General features: G+C 36.9%; 1 protein-coding gene across 2 annotated transcripts in view; it reads right to left on the bottom strand.

Annotated features, from left to right (window-relative positions):
• Positions 1–5,330: 5,330 nt before the first annotated feature.
• Positions 5,331–22,994, bottom strand: part of LOC121422998 (amino acid transporter AVT1C-like) — a 30,997-nt gene continuing 13,333 nt past the window's right edge. Inside the window, exons 2-9 of one of the 2 annotated variants that reach the window (XM_041618269.1) lie at positions 20,234–20,366; positions 19,519–19,678; positions 18,460–18,628; positions 16,841–17,026; positions 12,181–12,446; positions 11,050–11,271; positions 8,748–8,943; positions 5,331–6,443 (exon numbers count right to left, since the gene is read on the bottom strand). In XM_041618269.1, the coding sequence (XP_041474203.1) occupies positions 6,284–6,443; positions 8,748–8,943; positions 11,050–11,271; positions 12,181–12,446; positions 16,841–17,026; positions 18,460–18,628; positions 19,519–19,678; positions 20,234–20,365 (1,491 nt within the window). In that variant the 5' untranslated portion in view covers position 20,366 and the 3' untranslated portion in view covers positions 5,331–6,283. Of the gene's footprint in view, positions 6,444–8,747; positions 8,944–11,049; positions 11,272–12,180; positions 12,447–16,840; positions 17,027–18,459; positions 18,629–19,518; positions 19,682–20,233; positions 20,367–22,994 lie in introns of both variants that reach the window. The other variant, XM_041618267.1, reaches the window with a different exon arrangement.

Raw genomic sequence — 22,994 nt, forward strand, 5'->3', positions numbered from 1 at the left:
GATAAAAGAGTCAGTTGAAGAGAAATATAAACAAATTAAAGTAATAGGAAAGTTGTTCACATTGTGACCAGTGGCGTAACAGGCGGGGAGGCAGGGAGGACAAGCTGCCCCCCCCCCCCCCTGGCGGAGTTCAACGGAAAATTAAAAAAGGAAAAAGAGAAAAGGGAGGGAGAAAGAAAGGGAAAGGGAAAGGGAAGGGAAGGGGAAAAGTGAAAAGAAAACGAAGATTTTTGTTTAATGGAAAAGGAAGGAAAGCGGGAAAAGGCACGAAAGAAATCAATTAGAAAAACAAATCATTCCGAAATAGGCCTATGTAATGACATAGCGTGATGGGAAATAGATCAAAAGATGACAAAATGGCAAACAATCGCGGGAAACAAGGTAGAATGGAATTAGTCAAAAGCTAAATTGGAAAACAGAAAACGGACAAGAAAAAAAAAATTAATAATACGACCGGGCTGCTGGGGGTTGAAAATAAAGAGCAGGAAAAAAGATGGACATCATACAACATTGTGCTATAAGCTTGCTAAATTTAATCCAAATAAGCTACCGGGTCTTTGCCCCAGACCCCACGCAGTAGGGGCTCTTCATAAATGGAAACAATTAAATGTGTTATTTGCTGAATATAATGGAAAATCTATCACCTAATTAGAATTTAATTTCAATAGGCAATTTTTTTTTCCAGCTCGCTTTGCTCCCTGGTGATTTTTTCCCCACATTGCTATAATATATTGCCCCCTCAATTAATTTGGTTCATTACGCAACTGGGTTGAATAAATGTGTTATGTAAAAGCTGTGTTCTGCATCCGCGATTTGATTAAAAATTGCCGCAATCTGCGAGGTTTAAATGGCTTTGATCAAAAAGTTCTGGGGTCCGCCCCGGACGCCAACCTCATAGCACTGCGGTACGCCGTGTATGGAAGGGTTGGGCCATGACCCCAAAAGTTCTACGAGAACAAAAAAAAGGAGGAAAGAAAAACAAAGAAAGAGTGTAGGGTATGATTTTATTTACTGAATATAATGTCCAAAAATATCTAAAAGTTAGATTTTCATGAAAAGGTGATTTTTTTTCTCGCTCGCTCGGAACTTATTAAGTAGCATCTTTAGCACATGCACCATACTGCGCTCATCGTTTTTGTCTCACCTGCGAAGCAGAGTGAGACTATAGGCGCCGCTTTTCCGACGGCGGCGGCGGCGGCGGCGGCGGCGTCAACATCAAATCTTAACCTGAGGTTAAGTTTTTGAAATGACATCATAACTTAGAAAGTATATGGACCTAGTTCATGAAACTTGGCCATAAGGTTAATCAAGTATTACTAAACATCCTATTAAAGTTTCATGTCACATGACCAAGGTCAAAGGTCATTTAGGGTCAATGAACTTAGACCATGTTGGAGGAATCAACATCGAAATCTTAACCTGAGGTTAAGTTTTTGAAATGTCATCATAACTTAGAAAATATATGGACCTAGTTCATGAAACTTACACATAAGGTTAATCAAGTATCACTGAACATCCTTCATGAGTTTCACGTCACATGACCAAGGTCAAAGGTCATTTAGGGTCAATGAACTTTGGCCGAATTGGGGATATCTGTTGAATTCCCATCATAACTTTAAAAGTTTATGGATCTGATTCATGAAACTTGGACATAATAGTAATCAAGCAACACTGAATATTTTGTGCAAGTTTCAGGTCTCATGATTAAGGTCAAAGGTCATTTAGGGTCAATGAACTTTGGCCGAATCGGGGTATCTGTTGAATTACCATCATAACTTTGAAAGTTTATTAGTCTAGTTCACTAAACTTGGACATATGAGTAATCAAATATCACTGAACATCCTGTGCGCGTTTCAGGTCACATGACCAAGGTCAAAGGTCAATGAACTTTGGCCGAATTGGGTGTATCTGTTGAATTACCATCATAACTTTGAAAGTTTATGGATCTGATTCATGAAACTTGTACATAAGAGTAATCAAGTATCACTGAACATCCTGTGTGAGTTTCAGGTCACATGATCAAGGTCAAAGGTCGTGTAAGGTCAATGAACTTTGGCCATTTTGAGGTTTTTTGTTGAATAACCATCATATCTCTGTAAGTTTATTGGTCTCGTTCATAAAAAGTGGACATAAGAGTAACCATGTATCACTGAACATCTTGTGCGAGTTAGAGTAGTATTCAAAGTCAGCACTGCTGCTATATTGAACCGCGTGATGCAGGTGAGACGGCCAGAGGCATTCCACTTGTTTGTACTCTTCACGCTACTGCCTCAAAGAATCCTGTTCACATTCACAGTGGCGTACAGACCACAAGAAAGGAATGGAAAGAGAGTAGAGAGAAATATATTATTCTCTCAATGGATATCATGTCGAAATCTATCACAAAATTTGATTTTTGCATTAAAATATCAAAAATTTTGCTCGCTCGCAACCTTTTTTTAAAGATAAATTCTGCCCGATACGCAATATCTGCCCTCTCAAAACAGTCGCCTCATTACACCATTACCCCTGTTCATACCATGATATGACCCACTCTCACCAGTACCAGGTTAGTATGCTATTTGACCGGGAAATTTTGGGCTCTTGTTTGAACTCTCTCGTTTGAATGTAACTGGCTCGTTCATATAACTATTTTGTTCAAAATAAGCGAAACTTTGAAATGTCATAACTTTCTTATTTTACATCCGATTTTGATGAAATTTTCAGCATTGTGCTTGTCTGATTTTTCTCTATTGATTCAAATCAAAATTTTTCTGAGGTGGACTTGACCTTTAACAAGCGCATAGGGACGCATTTGGCAGTGATATGCGCTATAAGCATGTTGGCATTATTATTATTTTTGAGATCTATGTTCCTTGTTCTTTTAACATATATATGGATTTAATTTTTTTTATATGGCACTCTACTATTACAAATATTGATTATTGTATTTTTAGATGCTACGCAGACTGAATTTTCGTTTTGACATTATCAATATATCATCAATTTTTAATATCAAATATAATATTTAATCATCTTTTTTTTCTCAATCAGGATGGTCAGATACATCACAGAGAGACACTCAAGTAAGTTCTTAGCTCTTTATTACTTTTCATCTTTCATATCAATAATTTGAATAGTTATAGCAAAACATACATATACACCAAGTTATAAATGCATAATGGTCTTTGACCTGTTGATCTAGCATTACTCAACCCACTCTTGTGTGTAAGCCTATTATTTGGCAACGGACTAGGCACAGGGAAAGTATAGCGTAAAATTTGATGCATTTGCTGACGATTGCATTGAACACCAAATTATACAGTTAATATTAGAAACGGTCAAAGGTATATAGGCTCTGGACAGTCATATAACCATATCATTGAAAATGAAACAATTGTACAGTCCCGATATTGTATGGTTTTGTTTACTTATTTGTTTGGTATTTTGGGGTTAATAACCAACTAATTGCTGTATAATCCATAAAGATTCATAAATAGGAATGATAACCAATAAAATATGATATGATAATGCATATCAAAATAAACATAAGCTGTCAATACCAGACATCATAATCTATTTTTTAAAGAAAAGAATAGAAAGGAATGTTAGGTTTTCATTCAGAGAGCAAAACAAAATTAAGGGCTTGCATTATGATAGACACCGGAAAATGTATACAAATTGACTGCTAAATAGTACATTCTGGACAAAGACGTACGCATTTCAAATGTCAATAGTTGTTCTGCCCTAGCCAAGAAAACAAATGGCTCTGACACAGTCAACAAATTGCTACTCATAACAATTCATCATAAAAATATGATAGATACATAATAGTGCCAATACCATAAATAATCACTAATTCAAAATCAGTGCACAAGCACAACATATAACATGTCTAATACGTTGACTAATTGAATATTAATATATCCATACTATTCTTCACGTTCGGTTAAATGATTCATGAAGAAATAATATCTAATATATTTTATAATGGGTATATACTTATAAATTTAGAATAACACATTTTGTGCAACAATCTCGTCATCTAAAATAAACAAATATATACTACAATGGGAATTAATTGTTCCGCGTGTTCATTTATGCAGCATATTTTTGTGAATTCAGGTGAACCACTACTACAGAGAAACGATTGGCTAAACTGATTTGAATGCAACACAACTAATGGTGATAACAGGAATATATTAAATTCATGCATTTTGAATCAGTTCCCCATCCTAAATTGAATCCAGATGGATTGTGGTGAGGAACCACTCGAATCCTGGATTTAGTTTGAATCCTACAGGTTCAATTTTCAAATCTCCAAGAGTTTAAATTAAAATCCCTCGAGATTTCAAACTATTCTTTTAGGATTTAGATTTGATCCAGAATTTGATTGGTCCCTAAGTATAGTCCACCTGGATTGATTTTAAATCCCTTTAATTCAGAGTGTACCCCACCCCACTCGCACCAACACCATCATAATATCGCATGCATTCAGATTAATCATCAAAATAACACTCCACATTAAAGAATACAATATACAAAAATTTTTGTTAATACCTCTTAAAATGCTGTACTTTTCATTGCACTTTTAAACACAATACGCCTCGATATGAATGTAATTTATGATGATTGCACATTATCTTATTCATATAAATGCATTGACATCAATTTTAGACAATTTAGACAATTATAGAAAATGGTTTGGCAAAGTGATTATCAATCAGTTTTATATCATGCTTCCGATTTTCAGTATAGAAAGACATAGCACTACGTTTCTGCGAGGTTTCGTATAGTAAGCATACGTATTTGAGGAGAAAAAAACATCATCCAAATTAAAGGACAAGTCCACCCCAACATAAAGTTGATTTGAAAAAAGGGAAAAAATCCATCAAGCAAAACACTGAAAATTTCATCAAAATCGGATGTAAAATAAGAAAGTTATGACATTTTAAAGTTTCGCTTAATTTCACAAAACAGTTATATGCACATCCTGGTCGGTATGCAAATTGGCAGACTGATGACGTCACCCACTCACTATTTGTTTTGTATTTTATTTTATGAAATATTCTTATTTTCTCCTTCTTTTCAAGTGAAACAAAGTTTTATTTCCCCTGAACATGTGGAGTTACCATTGTTTTGCAATTTATGTTTCAGCCAAGTTGGTCTTTATTGTCAAATTTGTAAAAATTGAATTATTGTATTTTTCAAACAATGAAAAACAAAAGAAATAGTGAGTGATGGACATCATCGACTCTCTCATTTGCATATCGCTGAGTTGTGCAGTTAACTGTTTTGTGAAAAATAAGCGAAACTTGAAAATGTCATAACTTTCTTATTTTACATCCGATTTCGATGAAATTTGCAGCGTTATGTTTGTTTGATTTTTCTCTATCGATTTCTGGGGTGGACTTGACCTTTAAACATTAATCTTTATCACATAGTACCAATATGAATACATTTCAATGATAAATTTCGGATATTAAAATTACTGTTTTAATATTTTCAATTTCTTTAAAATACTGTTTATTTCAGTCTGATTTCTGCCCTTTTCGTTTATTCCTCTGTTCTTTCATATATACACATATAATATTAAGTATCCAATTTCAAACGTTGAAATGAAATGTTAAATCATCATTTAAAAGGTAGCAAAAACCTTTTCTAAATATTTTACCCAGAACACTTTATATCACGCATGGGTGACACGACATCTGCTCCTTGGACAATTGCTTCGTCATAGATGTAGGGCTAGGGTTAGGGTTTTAGGTTAAGATTATGGTTAAATTTTAGAGTAGCCTAGTCTACAAATGTAGACCCACATCTGCCGTGTTTGTACCACAGCAGCTGATTCAAGGAGTCTGAATAGCAGACTAGGTCTACTATGGTTGCAGATGTCTGAAATAGCTCGCTTCGCTCGCCCTTTCAGGCACCAGTAGCAGCGTCTATACCTCACGAGCCATTAATCAGAGTGTGCATAGCAGACTAGGTATAACCCAGGGTTAATTTTTCTCCTTCGATTAATGTGTGGAATTTAGATCGGAGCAATTGTTGCTGGAGCGATTGTCGCCGGAGCAAAATGTTAATGAACCCACAAATCATTGTTGCTTTTTCGCTTGAAATTGTGGGGGATACACCTTTTAGTCACCGCAATATTTAACACGGGTAACACTGAATCATTTACTGCATTCGTCAAACACCAAACATTAAAGCACGACTTGAAACACGATGCCAGAACAGTAGTTGTCAACACCGGACACGAATAAATCAACCTCTTATTTTGTTCGGATGCGATGATGGTGTAGTGTTAAACGTGGGCAGCGGTAGCATTGACGTAACACGGTACAGTTAGCACCGTAACACCGTTATGTATGTTGAAATTAGCGTAGTAGATAATGCCAGCGATCATGAGAATATAGGCAGGCACCGTGAGAATACATACCAGCTTGTCCGGCATTGAGATACCACTATATAATGGCAGAGAAAAGGAAAATGATGGTTATACGATAGGGGCTGGTCTAGCATTGTCCTAGGGGGGGGGGGGCAAAACTATAAAATATCCCACATCTTCCCCGATCAGTAACTCAGATAAGTAAAGCTTGACTCTGTAGGGTGCAACCGCGTAGCCAGGATTTCATTTTGGAGGGGGCGGTAAATGCACGCGAAGCGTGCCAACACTTACAGAGCGCGCGAAGCGCGCTCCCTAGGGGGTGGGTGCAGGGAGGGGGAGTTTCCCCCTCCCGCGCGAAGCGCGAAGCTTTTAGTGTTTCTGAAAAGGAGCCGTTTCTCTTGTCTCTAGTACCTCCAATTCGGTTGACTCTATTGCGATTTTGAACCTTGTTTTCAAAAGTGATTGTGAACACACAAAAGAGGTATACAATGGAGGAACTTAAAATGATAATAACTCCGCGCGTAGCGCGGAAGCTAAAGTGTTTTATCAATTTTTCTTGCCATAAAAAGGGTCCCGAGAAAAGGGTATTCTCAAAGATATATTGAAACTTTCTTTGGAAAGATCAGATTTGATTACAAACAATTTAGCATCAGTGCATACTTTTAACTCGCAAAACAGAGGAGAAGATTGGTAGAGGAAGATATTCCTCCCCGCGCAGAGCAATGAAACTCTGAAATTTCAAAGGGCGGACGTTTCATCAAATGTAAATATCTCTAATACCCAATCGTCTCTTATGCAATTGATTTTCTAAGATTATTGAACTTCATTACAAGGAAAATAGTGCGCATAAAGTTGAAACTTCTGTGATTTATTGAAATTATCTATCTATATAATAAAGGATGATTATTTTTTGTTTACTTATCCTGAAGCGCTTCATTTTGAATATAAATAAACTTAAGTGTCATTCAAAATTTCAAACTGAGGGCGCAAAACAGGACAGGAGATGAATGTATACAGGGAAATGACATGAAGTTTAATACAATTTGATAAAAAAAATATTGTACTTTTTTATTTAATACGACACGAATTCCATACCTTCCTCTTTTTAAATTAGGAACCTGTTTGCCCCCAAATTATGGTTGTTTATAGTAATGAGCTGAAAAGCGGAGAAGCTGACTTTATGGAGGTGACGGCAGAAACTGATATAAAGATTTTACCCGCTCGGAGCCGACCAGACCAGAAGTTGCGCGATCAATTGAAAAAAAAATAACTTCATATATTTACTTCGGCCTAACTTTACTCAAATTCATGCCCTTATGTATACAATTTTAACTTTAACTGGCAAGAAGCACATAGCTGAGGTGGAAAAACAGGGTTAAGGTGGGGGAACAATGGAGAACTTCAATATTGTCATTTAACCGCGCGCAGCGCGGAAGCAAAATTCATATAATAATTTAGAGCAAGAAGAGTGAAGGAGTTTCTCTTTTGAGAAAAAAATAAAGAATAAAAAGAAAAAACACAAAGCTACCTTTCTTCCCTTTCCTCCCTCCCCTTTTCCTTTTCTCCTCTCTTTTTTCCCTTCTTTTTTTCTTTTTGGGGACGTTTTGGGGGGGGCGACCGCCCCCACCGCCCCCCCCCTGGCTACGCGCCTGGTAGGGTGTAGTCTTAATGACTTAAGTTACTCTTAACAACTATTTTTACAAACAAGATCAGAAGAGCGCAAGCTGATTTTAATTAGGCCCTGACTGATTTGAGAAGGATTCCTTGTTTATACAATACGTTTCTCACTAGGTTAAGTATTACGAAACGCAAGAAACCTTGCATAATAATAGTGATATTCTTCAGAAAGTGGCAAGATTTTAATATGGTTCTGTAAAAGAATTATATATTTTTTGTGGTGGTGGGGTGTTCATGATCTGTTTTTATGAATGTGATTTTCTTCAAATGTTGACATGATCCACTTTATAAGTATAAAATATTATCCTCATAAGTCTAATTTAACAGATATGGAACACCCCAGGGTCATAATTATTACAAAAAAAGTAAAAACTTTGTTCAAGTTTTGATACAGCGTTGTTTACTCTCTGAACTTTAAAGTATTTGTTTAATAGTTTAGACAAGACTAAGTGCTTTAAATCTTAAAGAACAAAAAGTTTAGTTTTTTTCAACATATTAAGCATTTTTTAACATAAACAAGTACTGTAAAGCTCATCTTTAAAGTAGTTGTTTTAGTAGTATTTAAAATAAGTGTTCAAAATCTCGAACAACAAAGTTTGATATTCAATTGTCTAAAATTTTAAACAGCTACTGCGAAAGCTTAAGTATAGTAAACAGTGTTTTTTTTATTTCAAACAACATTTTTTCAATGTAAGAGACTTACACTTCATCTGGATCATCAGCCGTCTCCATAAGACGGAGTTTTAAATGGATGAAAATAGGTGCAACCATGGAGAGACCAGCAAGAAATATACCACCCGTCAAAGACGTCACAATGGCAAAATGAGGGAATGTTTCGACGATGAAGAACTCGACCAGAAAAATACTCGTGCGAAGGAGAATTCGCTTCCAGTTGAAAGCTGAAATAAGAAAACAAGAAATTAAAGACTAGATCAAAGAAATAGACTGTAAAACAAGTTTCTTCCCAAAAGAGAAATAGCTTATCAATTACACGACTATATACACTTTCCTCTTTAGATTCGAACAGATATCATTGCTTTACAGAGTGTAATAATGAAAATCGAAACGTTTTTCTGCAATTATTGTACAACGCCTACTTAGCTTGTTATACGCGATCAAATGGGAGGCTGAATGTCACACATTCGTACCGTTGCACACAAGACGTACCATCCAAAATGTACCATTGCACGGCTTTAGGAGGTGACGTCACAATGCGATTTCATTGAATAAGGTGACAATGCGCGTACAGCCCGCTGGCTAAATGCGCAATGCTGTCCAAGATCATGTGCGCTTGTGGGCCCGGCTTGTGGGATTTTGCTTTTCGCTTTCAATATTTTTGCTCCCTTTTCATAGATTACTGGAGGGAAAAACTCTTGGTTTTTTCATATTTTCGCTAGATTCCGAGGCGTTGTACAACACAAATAGCGAATATTCTTATTCGTGCAATGGTGCGAGATTTCGCATTCGGTGAAAGAAAGAAACGCTCTATTCAACTCGGCTAACGCCTCGTTGAATAGAGCATCTTTCTTTCACCTCATGCGAAATCTCGCACCATCGCACTCATGCCTATTCGCTATTTGTATACTATTAGAGCGATGATAACAAGTTACGTCATTGCATATGAAACTCTGTACATTACACTTTTAAACTTCAAAAAACCTTTTAGACAAAATATTTTTTGTTCTTGGAACTCATAGACAGAATCGTATATACATAGTACACCATTAAGTTTATTGGTAAATGTCCATTCCAGTGGAGCAAACTGGCGTACATTTTTTTTTTGATGGGGGGGGGGGGCTTGGGCCTTTATGGAAACATAAACGTAATACTACACGCAGAACATTAGGTTCATGTCATCAGATGAAAGTCATGGAATCGTTAACTTTAAGTTAGCCTAGAAAATGAGAGACTTAAGTGTTATCTCAAAACTGACAAGGGTCATTTTACGTTACAATATTTCAAATATAAGGTGTGACTGTTACCTAGATTGCGCGTGCACGATATACGAAGCTATTCAATTAGGTGATGTTACGATAAAAAAATCAAGTAGGTGAGACTACCACATATCGACCACCTCTTTTGAAACCGACCACCTTGCGCGCGTTAAAAATATTGCGTATTACAAATGATACGCGCGAGAGATCGTAGGCGCAGTGTCCATAAACGGTAAGAATCAATATTACGGGGAAAAAAGAAGCAACAAAAAGTAAAAATTTAGTAGAATTAATCAAAATTGTATTGACCAGACCCAAACCCCGCTGAAAACCCAATAAATCTGATAGGAAATGGCTTTAGAACAAATATCCGTCGTCAATCGTCGAATCATGCGCCGGAGCTCGCAATGGAAGTAGTGAGACGATCATTTAGCATGTTGACATCGTAGAACTGATTTGGAAGAGTCAAAATATTTCGCCACAGCGACAAGAATAGGCCGTAAACTTAGTGTATCGCGGGTGGTCGGTTTCAAAAGATGGGTGCAAATGAGCAAATGTAAATTCGCCGCATTCGTTGTTCGTCGATATATACGCTGATTGAATCGGAGTCGCCGTGAGAAACATGGGAATCTGATCTGCTCAATTTTCTGCACAAATGAGATGAAAACTGGGTAAAATTGATGAATATTTTCGCAGATACAATGCTTAGAAGATTAGGTGGTCGATAAGGGGTAGTTCCAACCATAGTTGATATCTTAAAGAAAATATTCAATAACGTGATGTTACATTAAAATGCGTGCGGTCGATATAAGAAGTTATCGGATGCGATGATGTTACGTGATATTGCGTGTAATCGAAATATGAGATGCTCTTCAAAGAGGTGATGTTACGTAGAACTGCATGTGGTCAATATAAGAAACTATTCGATGCGGTGGTGTTATATCAAAATGCGTGTGGTCGACATAAGGAGTTACGGAATGCGTTGATGTTACGTTAATGCGTGTGATTGATAGCTATTCAATGAGTGGCGCCTTTAGTTTGCATGAAACATCGTAATTACCCTATCCTTACCATGTGGTATATCAAATTTGTGTTCTAGCTCTTGAAAAAGTGGGTTGTTGCTCATGACCAGCACAGCTACGAAGTGAAAGAGAAGGAGTACCGAGACCACAGTACGGACCGGGCCGGCCTGTACGGCATTCAGGACACTCTCCACATAACCCAACTCAGCCAAGGGACCGCTGAAAGCAAGCCATATCGGTATCACTAAGATGAACATTGCCAGCATTTGAACTAAAAGACATCAAAACATATGAAAAGAAAAATAAATTATTACAGCAATTGAAATTGATATACATTCTCCGTCTTCAGAATTGCATCGGGGAAAGTTTCATCAACATTATTGCCATCTTATGCGTTTTCAGATCTGTAAACTCTCCTTGAGTTTGATTGGCTGAGAAGCAAGTTCTGGATAATACATCCGGAAAGTCATTTTCATGCAACACTCCCCATGTGTACCATGTGTACGGTGGAATTGTTCTGTGCCCAAGCAAAACACACAACCAGCCACACGCCTATATCATGTTAGGGCACTGTCCCACAAAAGGTGAATGTCTGGGGGGAGGGGGGGTAAATAAAGATCCCGATTATAAAAGGAATAATGACTTGAATTATTGATCATGACTTTGACGAAACTCCAATCAGACTAGCAGAATGGAGTGTCGTCTGCCAAACTTAATCCACAAAAAGGCGAAATTAATATTTAAATCTCCATGCGCTAATCCACAGTAATAGAAAGATTAAAAACATAGATAAACTGATTAAAGTTCAAGGAAGATAATGAGACATGTTAATTTGACATTCTCAATGACTGTTTTGGAACTCGAAATAAATGCATGATCATTTTCACGACTATTGTCAGTGCTTCCTTTGAAGTGGCTTATCTAGGATTTTCCACAGGGGGAGGGGGGGGGGAATCGTCCGCCGAAAAAAATTGACAAGCAAAAAAAAGTCTTCAAGTTCGTCAGGGGGAGGGGGAAATAAGGTCTTCAAGCTCGTCAGGGGGGCAGAAAAGGTCTTTTAAGCTCGTCAAATGGGAGGGGGCAATGATATGTATTATTTGTGGGTTGTGGCTCGTCAGGGGGCCAGACTGTCCCCCCCCCCCTGTTGGTACGCTAGTGCTTTGAAGCTCTTAATACTTACTGCCCATGCCCCTGACTAACGCTTTTGAGAAGTGCTGTGGCTCGGCCATGTCTCTCTGTATGGTGGGCATGATGTAGTGCGGACCTGTCAGGAAAAATGAGGACCCGAGGAGGCCGAAGAACCCACTCCACCCACCGTCCGAAGCGGCGGAGTGTGTGATGATGTTTAGAGGTCTGTTGGAGACCCCGCCTAACACCCCGAAAGCCTTGATGGTCAAGATGTAGGAGCCGAGGAACGTCGCAAAGGTTCCGACGGCACCCACCTCCCTGATTAGAGATGAAATCAAGAATAGGCGGAATTATCAGTTACGAGGATGACTATTAGTGCATTCGGTGCCTATGCACTGAATGCGAGTGGTGTGGTGGGAATCCTGACGCTAATTAAAGGTCAAGTTGATTTGAATCAATAGAGAAAAATCAGACAAGCACAATGCTGAAGATTTCATCAAAATCGGATGTAAAATAAGAAAGTTATGACATTTCAAAGTTTCGCTTATTTTTAACAAAATAGTTATATGAACGAGCCAGTTACATCCAAATGAGAGAGTCGATGATGTCACTCACTATTTCTTTTGTTTTTTATTGTTTGAAGTATACAATATTTCAATTTTTACGAATTTGATGATTAGGACCTCCTTGCCTGAAGCACAAAATGTTAAAAAAATTGAATTCCACGTGTTCAAGGAGGAATGAAACTTCATTTCACATGACGAGAAAATCAAAATATTTCGTATTTCAAACAATAAACAACAAATGAAATAGTGAGTGAGTGAGTGACATCATCAACTCTTTCATTTGGCTGTAACTGGCTCGTGCATATAACTGTTTTTGTGAAATGAAGCGAAACTTTAAAATGTCATAACTTTCTTATTTTACATCCGATTTTGATGAAATTTTCAGTGTTATGCTTGTTGATTTTTTCTCTTTTTATGCAAATCAAGTTTTTGTTGGGGTGGACTTGTCCTTTAAGCGACAGTTCAAGAAAAAGTGAGCCCACATATATCTTAAACTCTAACTGGGATTACAATAAAATTCCATGCATCGCAGTGTCAATACAAATATATTTTGTTCCCAAATTCCACTTACAAAACACACACCCACACATTTACAAAAGAAAATTTACACACTCTGACAGATGAGCCCATCCACACAACCACTCTTATACGAACAACCTCTCACGCACAAACCCACAAACACACACATACACCCATACAGATAAACAGCATTTACCCTCTTTCTCTCTCACACACAAACGCACATACATCCATACATATAAACATCATTCACCCCCTTTCTCTATATTTCTCACACACACACACCCATTTAAATTATATCAAACTCCTTCCAGCACACATAGTACTACACCTGCATACATAGGCGGATCCAGGGGGGGAGCAAAAAAAGGGGGTAAAGAAAAAAAAAGAAGGGAAAAGAGAGGAGAAAAGGAAGGGGAACATAAAAGGAGTGGGATGAGTGAATAAGATGAGGGAAGACTTAGAATTTTTGTGTGCGTGTGTCACTATATAAAATTGTTGGTCGCGCTCGCATTGCCTGGTGGATTATTTACATATATGGAGCTTGAAATATCACATTTTGGAGTCAATATACAAAACATATTTTAGCTCGGAAATCCAAAATTCATTATTTTGTTTGATTTACAATTGATTTTAAAAACTGCTCTGTAAAAAAATATGTTTTAAGGTCTAAATATTTTCTGCTCGCGCTGCGCGTTCGCAAAACTTGATTCATCAGGTACCTATTATATTCATGTATTCTATAAAGTTCTCAATATATTCCTAATCAGGTCAAATTGTCAAAACGTATGAGCTAGCGCTGCAAGCACTCATTTTGATTAGTAAGTTATGTACATGTATATCTCAATATCAATTCTATAACAAATTACTTAAAATACCCATTTCATGACAGTTTATCAAAAAATCCTGCTCTCTTGATTTGCGCTCGCATTGATTGTTGAAAATATACTAACTCATGCATCTTATTCATAATTACAAAAAGTACTTAAAATGTCCAGCTTTCAGGCCATAATATTAACAGATTTTGCGCTCTCATTACGCTTATCAGATTAATAAATAAGATATTTATTCAACAATCCAATTTTTCATCTCGCGCTTAGGAAGAGAAATAGGAAGTTAGCCATCATTTTTATATAATGACATAATGTACTAGAATATCCTGGTCTTATGTCAATACTCTAAGTAATAGTAATGAAACATAGATCCATATCCACCTCACAATTTTTCCTACAAAGTGCTTGAAATACAGAGATTAAATTGACCCTTTTTCAGATCGGAATATCAAATATTCTAATCTCGCGCTTCGTGCTCGCTTTATTGATTTTTATGATTAAAAAAGGTATTTAGAAAGTCCAGATTCTAGGTCGAAATCTTAAACACGCACAAGCATGTCAGATACACAGCTTTTATTTATCCAGTTTCAGATCACAATATCAAAAATTTTCTGCTCGCGATTTGCACTCGCATTATTACTGAAGATTTCCAATTACACATCCTTTTCATGATTTACAAAATATGAATAGAGTACCCCCATTTTTTAAGGTGTAAATCTTGAATTTTTCCGCTCGCGCTTCGCGCTCGCATCAATTGTTTATATACTTAGCCTTTTCACGATTACAAAAAGTGCTTAGAATTTGCATTTTTCTGGTAGAAATGTGAAAATTTTCAGCTCGCAATTCGCATTATTTGATTATTGAAATATGTAGCGTCTTCATGGCTAACTGCAAGCAGCCGTTAACAGATCTCTTTTATCGGATCAAAACGTTTACAAGAAATTTCTGCTCGCGATTCGCGCTCGCAGTAATTATTTTATTGGATACAAATTTCGTTTAGGATCACAAACATTGCCAAGAATGTTAAAAATTTAGGACAAAATACATGGAATAAAAAATAGCTCGCGCTCGCACTATTTAAATATGGTTTAAAGGGGACTACCCCTTCAAAGAAACAAAATGTGCCTGAAACAACCCCGGGGCCTCCCTATTGGCGAAGGCTGGATCCGCCCCTGCCTGCATATACCCAATTATAATACATACACACACAGACGCGCGCACAAACCAGTCCCAACATTTTGAAATTACAGCCCAACAATAATCATGTATATCATATCCATGGTAATTTCTTGGTTTTCAAATATAGGGATAGCCTATCATGGTCTTCGAAATCAAGCTGATCAACAATGAACACTTAAGGGATGAACAACTCAATCCACAATTTTACCGCAGAATAATGTTTCATAATCAATCACAAGTCCATCATAATCATCTCCCATGCCTACGTTTCATTTTTATGTCTGTCAAGTATGACTTGTATTTGTATCCGTATATTACAAAAACACATTAATGTCTAGATAATAACGCCATTACCACGGGAAATCTTAAAACCCTCAACTACTCAGTTTCACAAAACAATTATGGACATTTAAATGTCAACTTATTTACATCGAGGTATACACATGCGTCATTGTGACGTCATCACACTCGGAATGGTCATTTATGATACAGAAATTATAGCGGTGATTTCGGTGGATATACTGCATAAGTATATACGTGTTAAGGACTGGTTTAATAGTATGAGACATCGTCGAATGTAGCTGTCTGAAACGAGCTTTTACGTTTACAAAAAGGTCAGATTCTACCATTTGTTTCCAGGGGAGCGTTTCATCAATATTTTCATCCGACAAGTTGTCAGATCTGACATCTTTCCATGAATTTGATTGGCTGAGAGGCACTGTTCCTATGGTAACTGTCGGATAAAATGGGACTTGTCGGAAAAACCGTCCGACAAGTCCTTTCATGAAACGCTCCCCAGGTCTCAATATTTTGACCTTATCAAGGGTCATTTTACCCGGAATTTTATAGAGTATTGGCAAAACGGACAATTAACCTGGATTTTTCTGGCTTCTTTTCTCTGCATTTCAAAGTAAATTGAAATTGAAATTTGATTTATCATTTGGGCCTTAAAGTCGTATATTGTGCTATACCCTGAATAGCAAGGAATAGTGTCTCACAAGTATGTGTTTAATGCCCGTATTGATTGATTCTACATATTCTGAACTAAGGTTTCATTTAAATTCTGGTCTAAAGATTTCGGATAACTATGAGGCAAATTGGTAACATTATAGTTTCGATCTGTAAGTTTATCTCTTATTCGGGTATAGTTCACAACTAGCGTTCGGGACCCGAGGGGGTACTTGTACTTGGCTTTTCATATTTATAGCACAGAGTTAGACCATGCTCCCATTTAAACTGGAGTTCGTGTGGACCATTTTGTTCAGGTTTTGTATGACAATTCAATAACCAACGTTACAGCAGATTTCCACGAGCGGTGTTTAAGGTCCTCCATTATTTTGTTATAATAAAAATGCAAAATCCCTATGACAAGTTTATTGTCAGCCAAACCGATTGAAGGATTTCGGTAGCTTTTGTCTTTTATATTCTTGTAAATTTGTTATTCTATCAAATGTTATTTTAAAAAGCCAAAATATTGTTTTATCAACATTTTGTTGCCCGATAAATGGAGTCACACCTGAGAACCTTCCTTAATTTTGCGATCCGACAAATCGTTCATGAAACGCTCCCAAAGTATTTTCACAATTAGCAAAGTCTTATCTGAAACTCTCCTTACCATAATTCCTTTGGGCCCGAGAACCACAGGAGCGGACAGATAATAAGAAATATGATGAGGGGCCAGTAACAGAAGCTGAAGGTTTGGTAGGGGTAGATAATAGAAAACATCAACTCCGACACGCCAAGTAAGAATGTGCAGGTGGATGCCAATCCTATAAGTCCAATCGTGAACGAGATTACACGCCTGCGCAGAAAGAAAGAAAAGAAGAAAGAAAGAAAGAAGAAAGAAAGAGAGAGAGAAAGAGAGAAATGTCACTAGCTGGATGTTATAACCATGCAGGTTACGATCGAATTTACGAACGACTGGTGGTCCTATCTCCGTGTTCATAAAGTTCTTAGGACAAGTCCATCCCCAACTGAGAGCTGATTTGAATAGAAAGAGAAATTTCAAACAAGCATAACACTGAAAATTTCATCAAAATCGGATGTAAAATAAGAAAGTTATATTTTAAAGTTTCGCTAAATTTCACAAAACAGTTATATGCACATCCTGTTCGTTATGCAAATGAGGGGACCGATGACATCATCCACTCACTATTTCTTTTGCATTTTATTATATGAAATATTTCGATTTTCTCGTCATTGTCATGTGAAATGAAAATTAATTCCTCCCTAAACACGTGGAATTCCATTATTTTAACATTTTGTTGTTCCGGCAACGAAGACCTAATTGTCAAATTCATAAAAATTGAAATATTGTATAATTAAAACAAAAAAAAAAAACTTTAAAAAATAGTGAGTGACATCATCGACTCTCTCATTTGCATATTTCTGAGTTGAGCAAAGAACTGTTTTGTGAAAAATAAGTGAAACTTAAAAATGTCATTATTTTCTTATTTTACATCCGATTTTGATGAAATTTTCAGCGTTATTCATGTTTGGTATTTCTCTATTTATCTAAACCAACTGTTTTCTGGGGTGGACTTGACTTGGTCACAAGTTGTTCGTAATTTACGAACAACTTCAGGAAATATTCTTCAGGGTCCAGTTTCATAAAAGACTTGTTATAGTATAAATGCATAATTCCTCTGTACCCTCAGCCAATCAAATAAAAGGATTTCAATAGCTTTTAACTCTGATTGCAAATTAATATTATTACATGTTTCATGAAACGGCCCCTTGTGGCATTTGCCGATTGAGAATATATACTCTCTAAAGAGTCTATATGCATAAGATCTAATCTGACATAACCACACTCCTCGCAAAGTGCGACAAGTCAAAGGGATCATTCATTTTGGAGTGGTATTTGCATCTTTTGAGAGTGCACTCTAGCTCCTTCTGGAGTGAACTGTTCATATTTTTAGACATTTTCAATCCAGAAGGAGCTAGAATATTTATTGGAATGTTTATTTGAATTGAATAGAAGCTGAAATAATCCACTCTCAAAAGTAGCAAAATGTCTGGTTCCTCGTCTCACTTTGAGAGGAGTTTGATTAGGGATCAGATTAGACATTTTGCATTAGAATGTAGTAACATTTCACACAAGAGTGTTGAATCATATTCTTATATTGACCTCTCCGATAAAGATATTTTCAGGGTTATAAACGCTAGTTGATGGTTTAATGTTTAAACAAAATCAATAAAGCTTTTATTAATTTTAAACCCGAGCTTGCTTACTTTCCGATTTGCCCATAAGCTTCTCCGGCTAATGCTGAGTAGGGCAGTCTGCAATCCCGACAAAGCTCGGGTTTTCTTTTACATAGGATGTTCCAAGACCGACCGAGCAAGATGGCGGTATAGAGACTCAGAGATGCGACCACCGGGTAGATAAACAGGCCTGGCCAACCTTCGGAATTATGAAAATAAATAACAAATTTTCATTTAAAAAAAGGAGGTATAGAGAAAACCGTATTGATAAATTACGATATGATTATACGAGGCATGGCATGATTCAGAATATTTTTTTAATAAAAGGGTGCCGTTGATAACAGCTGTTAAAGCTCAGGCCATTGCTATTTGGGAACCATGTGTGTCAGTCAAACTGGAGAGCCTTTGATTGATTGATTGACTGATTAATTGATTGTTGATTAATTGACAGATTGATTGATTGATTGATTGATTGACTGACTGATTCATTGATTGATTGATTGATTGATTCTTTATTTCCATGCAAAAAATAAATCACACAACAGAAAATATATCGACATTATTTCACGGTAAAATAACAATAAACAATCATTGCATGGGAGGGGACAGTCATAAGCACAAAGGCTTGAAAAGGACGTCACTCAAGAAAGACTACGGCCCTGAATAAGCGATATGTTTACAACAGAAAACAAAGATAAAGAATGAAATAATGTTCATGTCAGTGCACTTTAACAATCATTTCACAGACGCTTATTATAACGCAGATAATCTTTTGTCAAAATTCTTTCAATGAAAAATGCAGCCTTTGTCAAAAAATCAATGAATGTGAACCAAGACAGCAGGTGGAGTCGTCCTAGACAAACGACATTATTTGCAATTTTTGTTGTCAGTTCTTCGGGCGATCTGCTGTCCCAATTCATCAACTATCGACATAAAAAATCTCAACTACCCATTGTGACTTGACTTGGGAATGGTAAAGAGCGTCTGCGGAGTGATTGTGAAAATACGCTATTCCAGTTTTTACAGTGTATTTATTTATGTTTATAGAGAGATAAAGAATACAATATTATTCATGATATGGTTACATACCACTGTCAACCAGTAAAGGTGGAATAACTAGTACGGCGAGGCCAGATATCTGACTGGCGACAAAAATGGCTGTCTGGGTGACATTCATGCCAGATTTTAGTTTCGTGTGTTCAGATGGCGAGGCTCCTTCTTGCATCTGACTCGATTCTGACACATTCTCCTGCTGCAAAATGATTTATACATTATGAAGAAAAATAAACACTTAATTCTTTCGGTGTCACTTTTTCCCAATTAAATGTACGTCTTTTTAGAATATGCATGTTATTCTGAAAATCTGATATTTTGAAATTGTGAAGGTTCATTGTTCGGATTCCATTTATTCCGACATTGAAATAGGACCATGGCATTAGTTACTCCGAACACAAAATAAGGTCCTTATTAACTATGCCGACCTTATCCTGCGAATTTCAGAACCTTATTTCATTTTTATTAATTCAGGCGCACAACAGTGGCGTAATTTGCAAAAAACTTTTTGAGGGGCCAGATATGACGTATCGGGCAAAATTTGTAAAAAGTTACGAAAGGTAAAACAAAGAGTTATCATTTTGTTATTACAAGATCCAATTAGGTGATAGATTTTGACATAATGTTCAGAAAACAATATCATATTTCAGCCTTCTCTCTTTCATTTTCCACTTTTTTTTCTCTCTGTCGTGAAATATTTGGGGTAATAGGACCCCATCCCATTTGTACGCCAGTGGCGCAAACTACACACCTTCTCTATGTAACCATCACCAGGGTCTGGTATTGAAGAAAACGTCCTGGTATCACCTTTGGCAAACGGGGTGCCCTCTCCAGCCGGTACCAGTGGTATCACTTTCTCTCTCTCGCCTGCTGTGGAAGCCATACTGTAGATAGAAAGAACACACCAAATTAAGCATATCGGTATTATCTAATGGGGAATTATCTGTATATTGGAATACATACACTCTAAATTACAGGGATTTAAAATAAGTCCAGATGGACTGTAGTTAGGGACCAATCGATTTATGGATTTAGTTTTAATCCTAAATTTAAGACTTAACTTTAAATCTCAAATGATTTAAATTTAGATCTTTCGAGATTCAAAAATGAATCTTAAGGATTCAAACCAAATCCGGAACTACAGTCCATGTGGACTTATTTTAAATCCCTGTAATTTAGAGTGTATAGTAGTCGTAGGGGTGGTGGTGGTGGTAATAATAATAATAGGCATTTATATAGGGCCATCTATCTAGATATATTCTATTCCGAGGCGCGTTGTTATTATTATTACCTCGGCTTTAGCTCGAGCTGCCTTTCAGCGCTCATGCATTCAAGGAATTAATCCTACCGGTTACCTATTCACCTCACCTGGGTCGAGTGCAGCAAAATGTGGATAAATTTCTTGCTGAAGGAAATTACGCCATGGCTGGGATTCGAACCTACGACCCTCTGTTTCAAAGTCAGAAGACTTATCCACTGGGCCACAACGCTAGTAGACTAGTAGTAGTAGTAGTAGTAGAAGTAGTAGTAGTAGTAGTAGTAGTAGTAGTAGTAGTAGTAGTAGTAGTAGTAGTAGTAGTAGTAGTAGTAGTAGTAGTAGTAGTAGTAGTACACTGTTAGAAAAATTTATCCTTAAAATAAAAGAAGTTCCTGCAGTAGAGTATCGAGAACACCTGTAATCTTAGCAGATTGCTTTTTGGTGTATGGAATCTTACAAATTTCCTTGAATAAAACACCCTTTCCCCTTTTTAAACAGATCTGTTCTGTTAAATTGCAGAAAATTTCCTGTTTATGAATTTACAGAATGATTCTGTTATTGCTTTCTGCAAAATCTACTCTTTTTTCTGTAAAATCACGGGTTTTTAACAGTGTAGTAGTAGTAGTAGTAGTAGTAGTAGTAGTATTGTAGTAGTATAGAAGTACTAGTAGTAGTACTAGTAGTAGTAGTAGTACTAGTACTATTAGTAGTAGTAGTAGTAGTAGTAGTAGTAGTAGTAGTAGTAGTAGTAGTAGTAGTGGTGGTGGTGGTAGTAGTAGTGGTAGTAGTAGTAGTGGTAGAAGTAGTAGTAGTGGTAGTAGTAGTAGTAGTAGTAGTAGTAGTAGTAGTAGTGGTAGAAGTAGTAGTAGTGGTAGTAGTAGTAGTAGTAGTAGTAGTAGTAGTAGTAGTAGTAGTAGTAGTAGTAGTAGTGGTAGTAGTGGTAGAAGTAGTAGTGGTAGTAGTAGTAGTAGTAGTAGTAGTAGTAGTAGTAGTAGTAGTAGTAGTAGTAGTAGTAGTAGTAGTAGTAGGTAGTAGTGGTAGTAGTAGTAGTAGTAGTAGTAGTACTTGTAGTAGTACTTGTAGTAGTAGTAGCCGTAGTGGTGGTAGTAGTGGTAGAAGTGGTAGTAGTAGTAGTAGTAGTAGTAGTAGTAGTAGTAGTAGTAGTAGTGGTAGTAGTGGTGGTGGTGGTAGTAGTGGTAGTAGTATTTTAGTAGTAGTAGTAGTAGTAGTAGTAGTGGTGGTGGTGGTGGTAGTAGTAGTAGTAGTAGTAGTAGTAGTAGTAGTAGTAGTAGTAGTAGTAGTAGTAGTAGTAGTGGTGGTAGTGGTAGTGGTAGTGGTAGTGGTAGTGGTAGTAGTAGTAGTAGTAGTAGTAGTAGTAGTAGTAGTAGTAGTAGTAGTAGAATAGTAATAGTAGTAGTATTAGTAGTATGTAGTAGTAGTAGTAGTAGTAGAGCCTAGTAGTAGTATTAGATACTACAATCAATTATTTTGATTTACGGACAAAACTATTTCCCATTTTCAGGGGCGGATATCGAGACAGATTAGTCCCTTAAATGTTTTAGTAAAATTTTATCATTTCTTTCATTGGAATGATAGGGTATTTAAAGAGTTACATGACATATATCTCTCTGTTTGATAGTTTATTTCTTCTTGTTTCTTCTCCTTATCTATTTTCATTTTACCCACTGTTCAACCACTCCTAGATATATTGGACCCCCCCCCCCCCCCCCCCCCCCCCACTATTTTGCCTACCCTGAGGGTTGAGTAGGTTTGAAACGACACACCGACGTGTTTGCCAAAAGTACTTCTGAAATATTGGATTCCAGGCAGTATGTGTACTGTGAAGTCGGTGTTCATAATGAGACCGAATTATGAATTTGCAATGATGGAGCGATTTTTTATTATTCAAAATAAGCTTTTCCATCATGCAGGTGAGGTTCCATGCCAGTTGCTCCGGCGGCAAGTGCTCTGTTCCACACACTGATCAAATGACCAACTTCAACCCTGCATGGGTTTAATACTATGACCCTACCCTTAAACCAAACATAAAACTGTATATTACAACCCTAAACCTAACCCTATCTTATACGAAGTAAAGTCCGGAGTAATTTTCGCAGGAGCAAAATGTCGTATCACCGAAGGGGGGAATCGTCCGTGGTGAGCGTATTCTAGTATCCACTTCGTAGACGGTTTTTGGAACGTTGAGGAGAATCTTTTGAAAATGACCGTCAAATTGCAATGGAAAGATTAGAGG

Source organism: Lytechinus variegatus, chromosome 10, assembly GCF_018143015.1.
Source record: "Lytechinus variegatus isolate NC3 chromosome 10, Lvar_3.0, whole genome shotgun sequence".
Lineage (NCBI taxonomy): Eukaryota > Metazoa > Echinodermata > Echinoidea > Temnopleuroida > Toxopneustidae > Lytechinus > Lytechinus variegatus.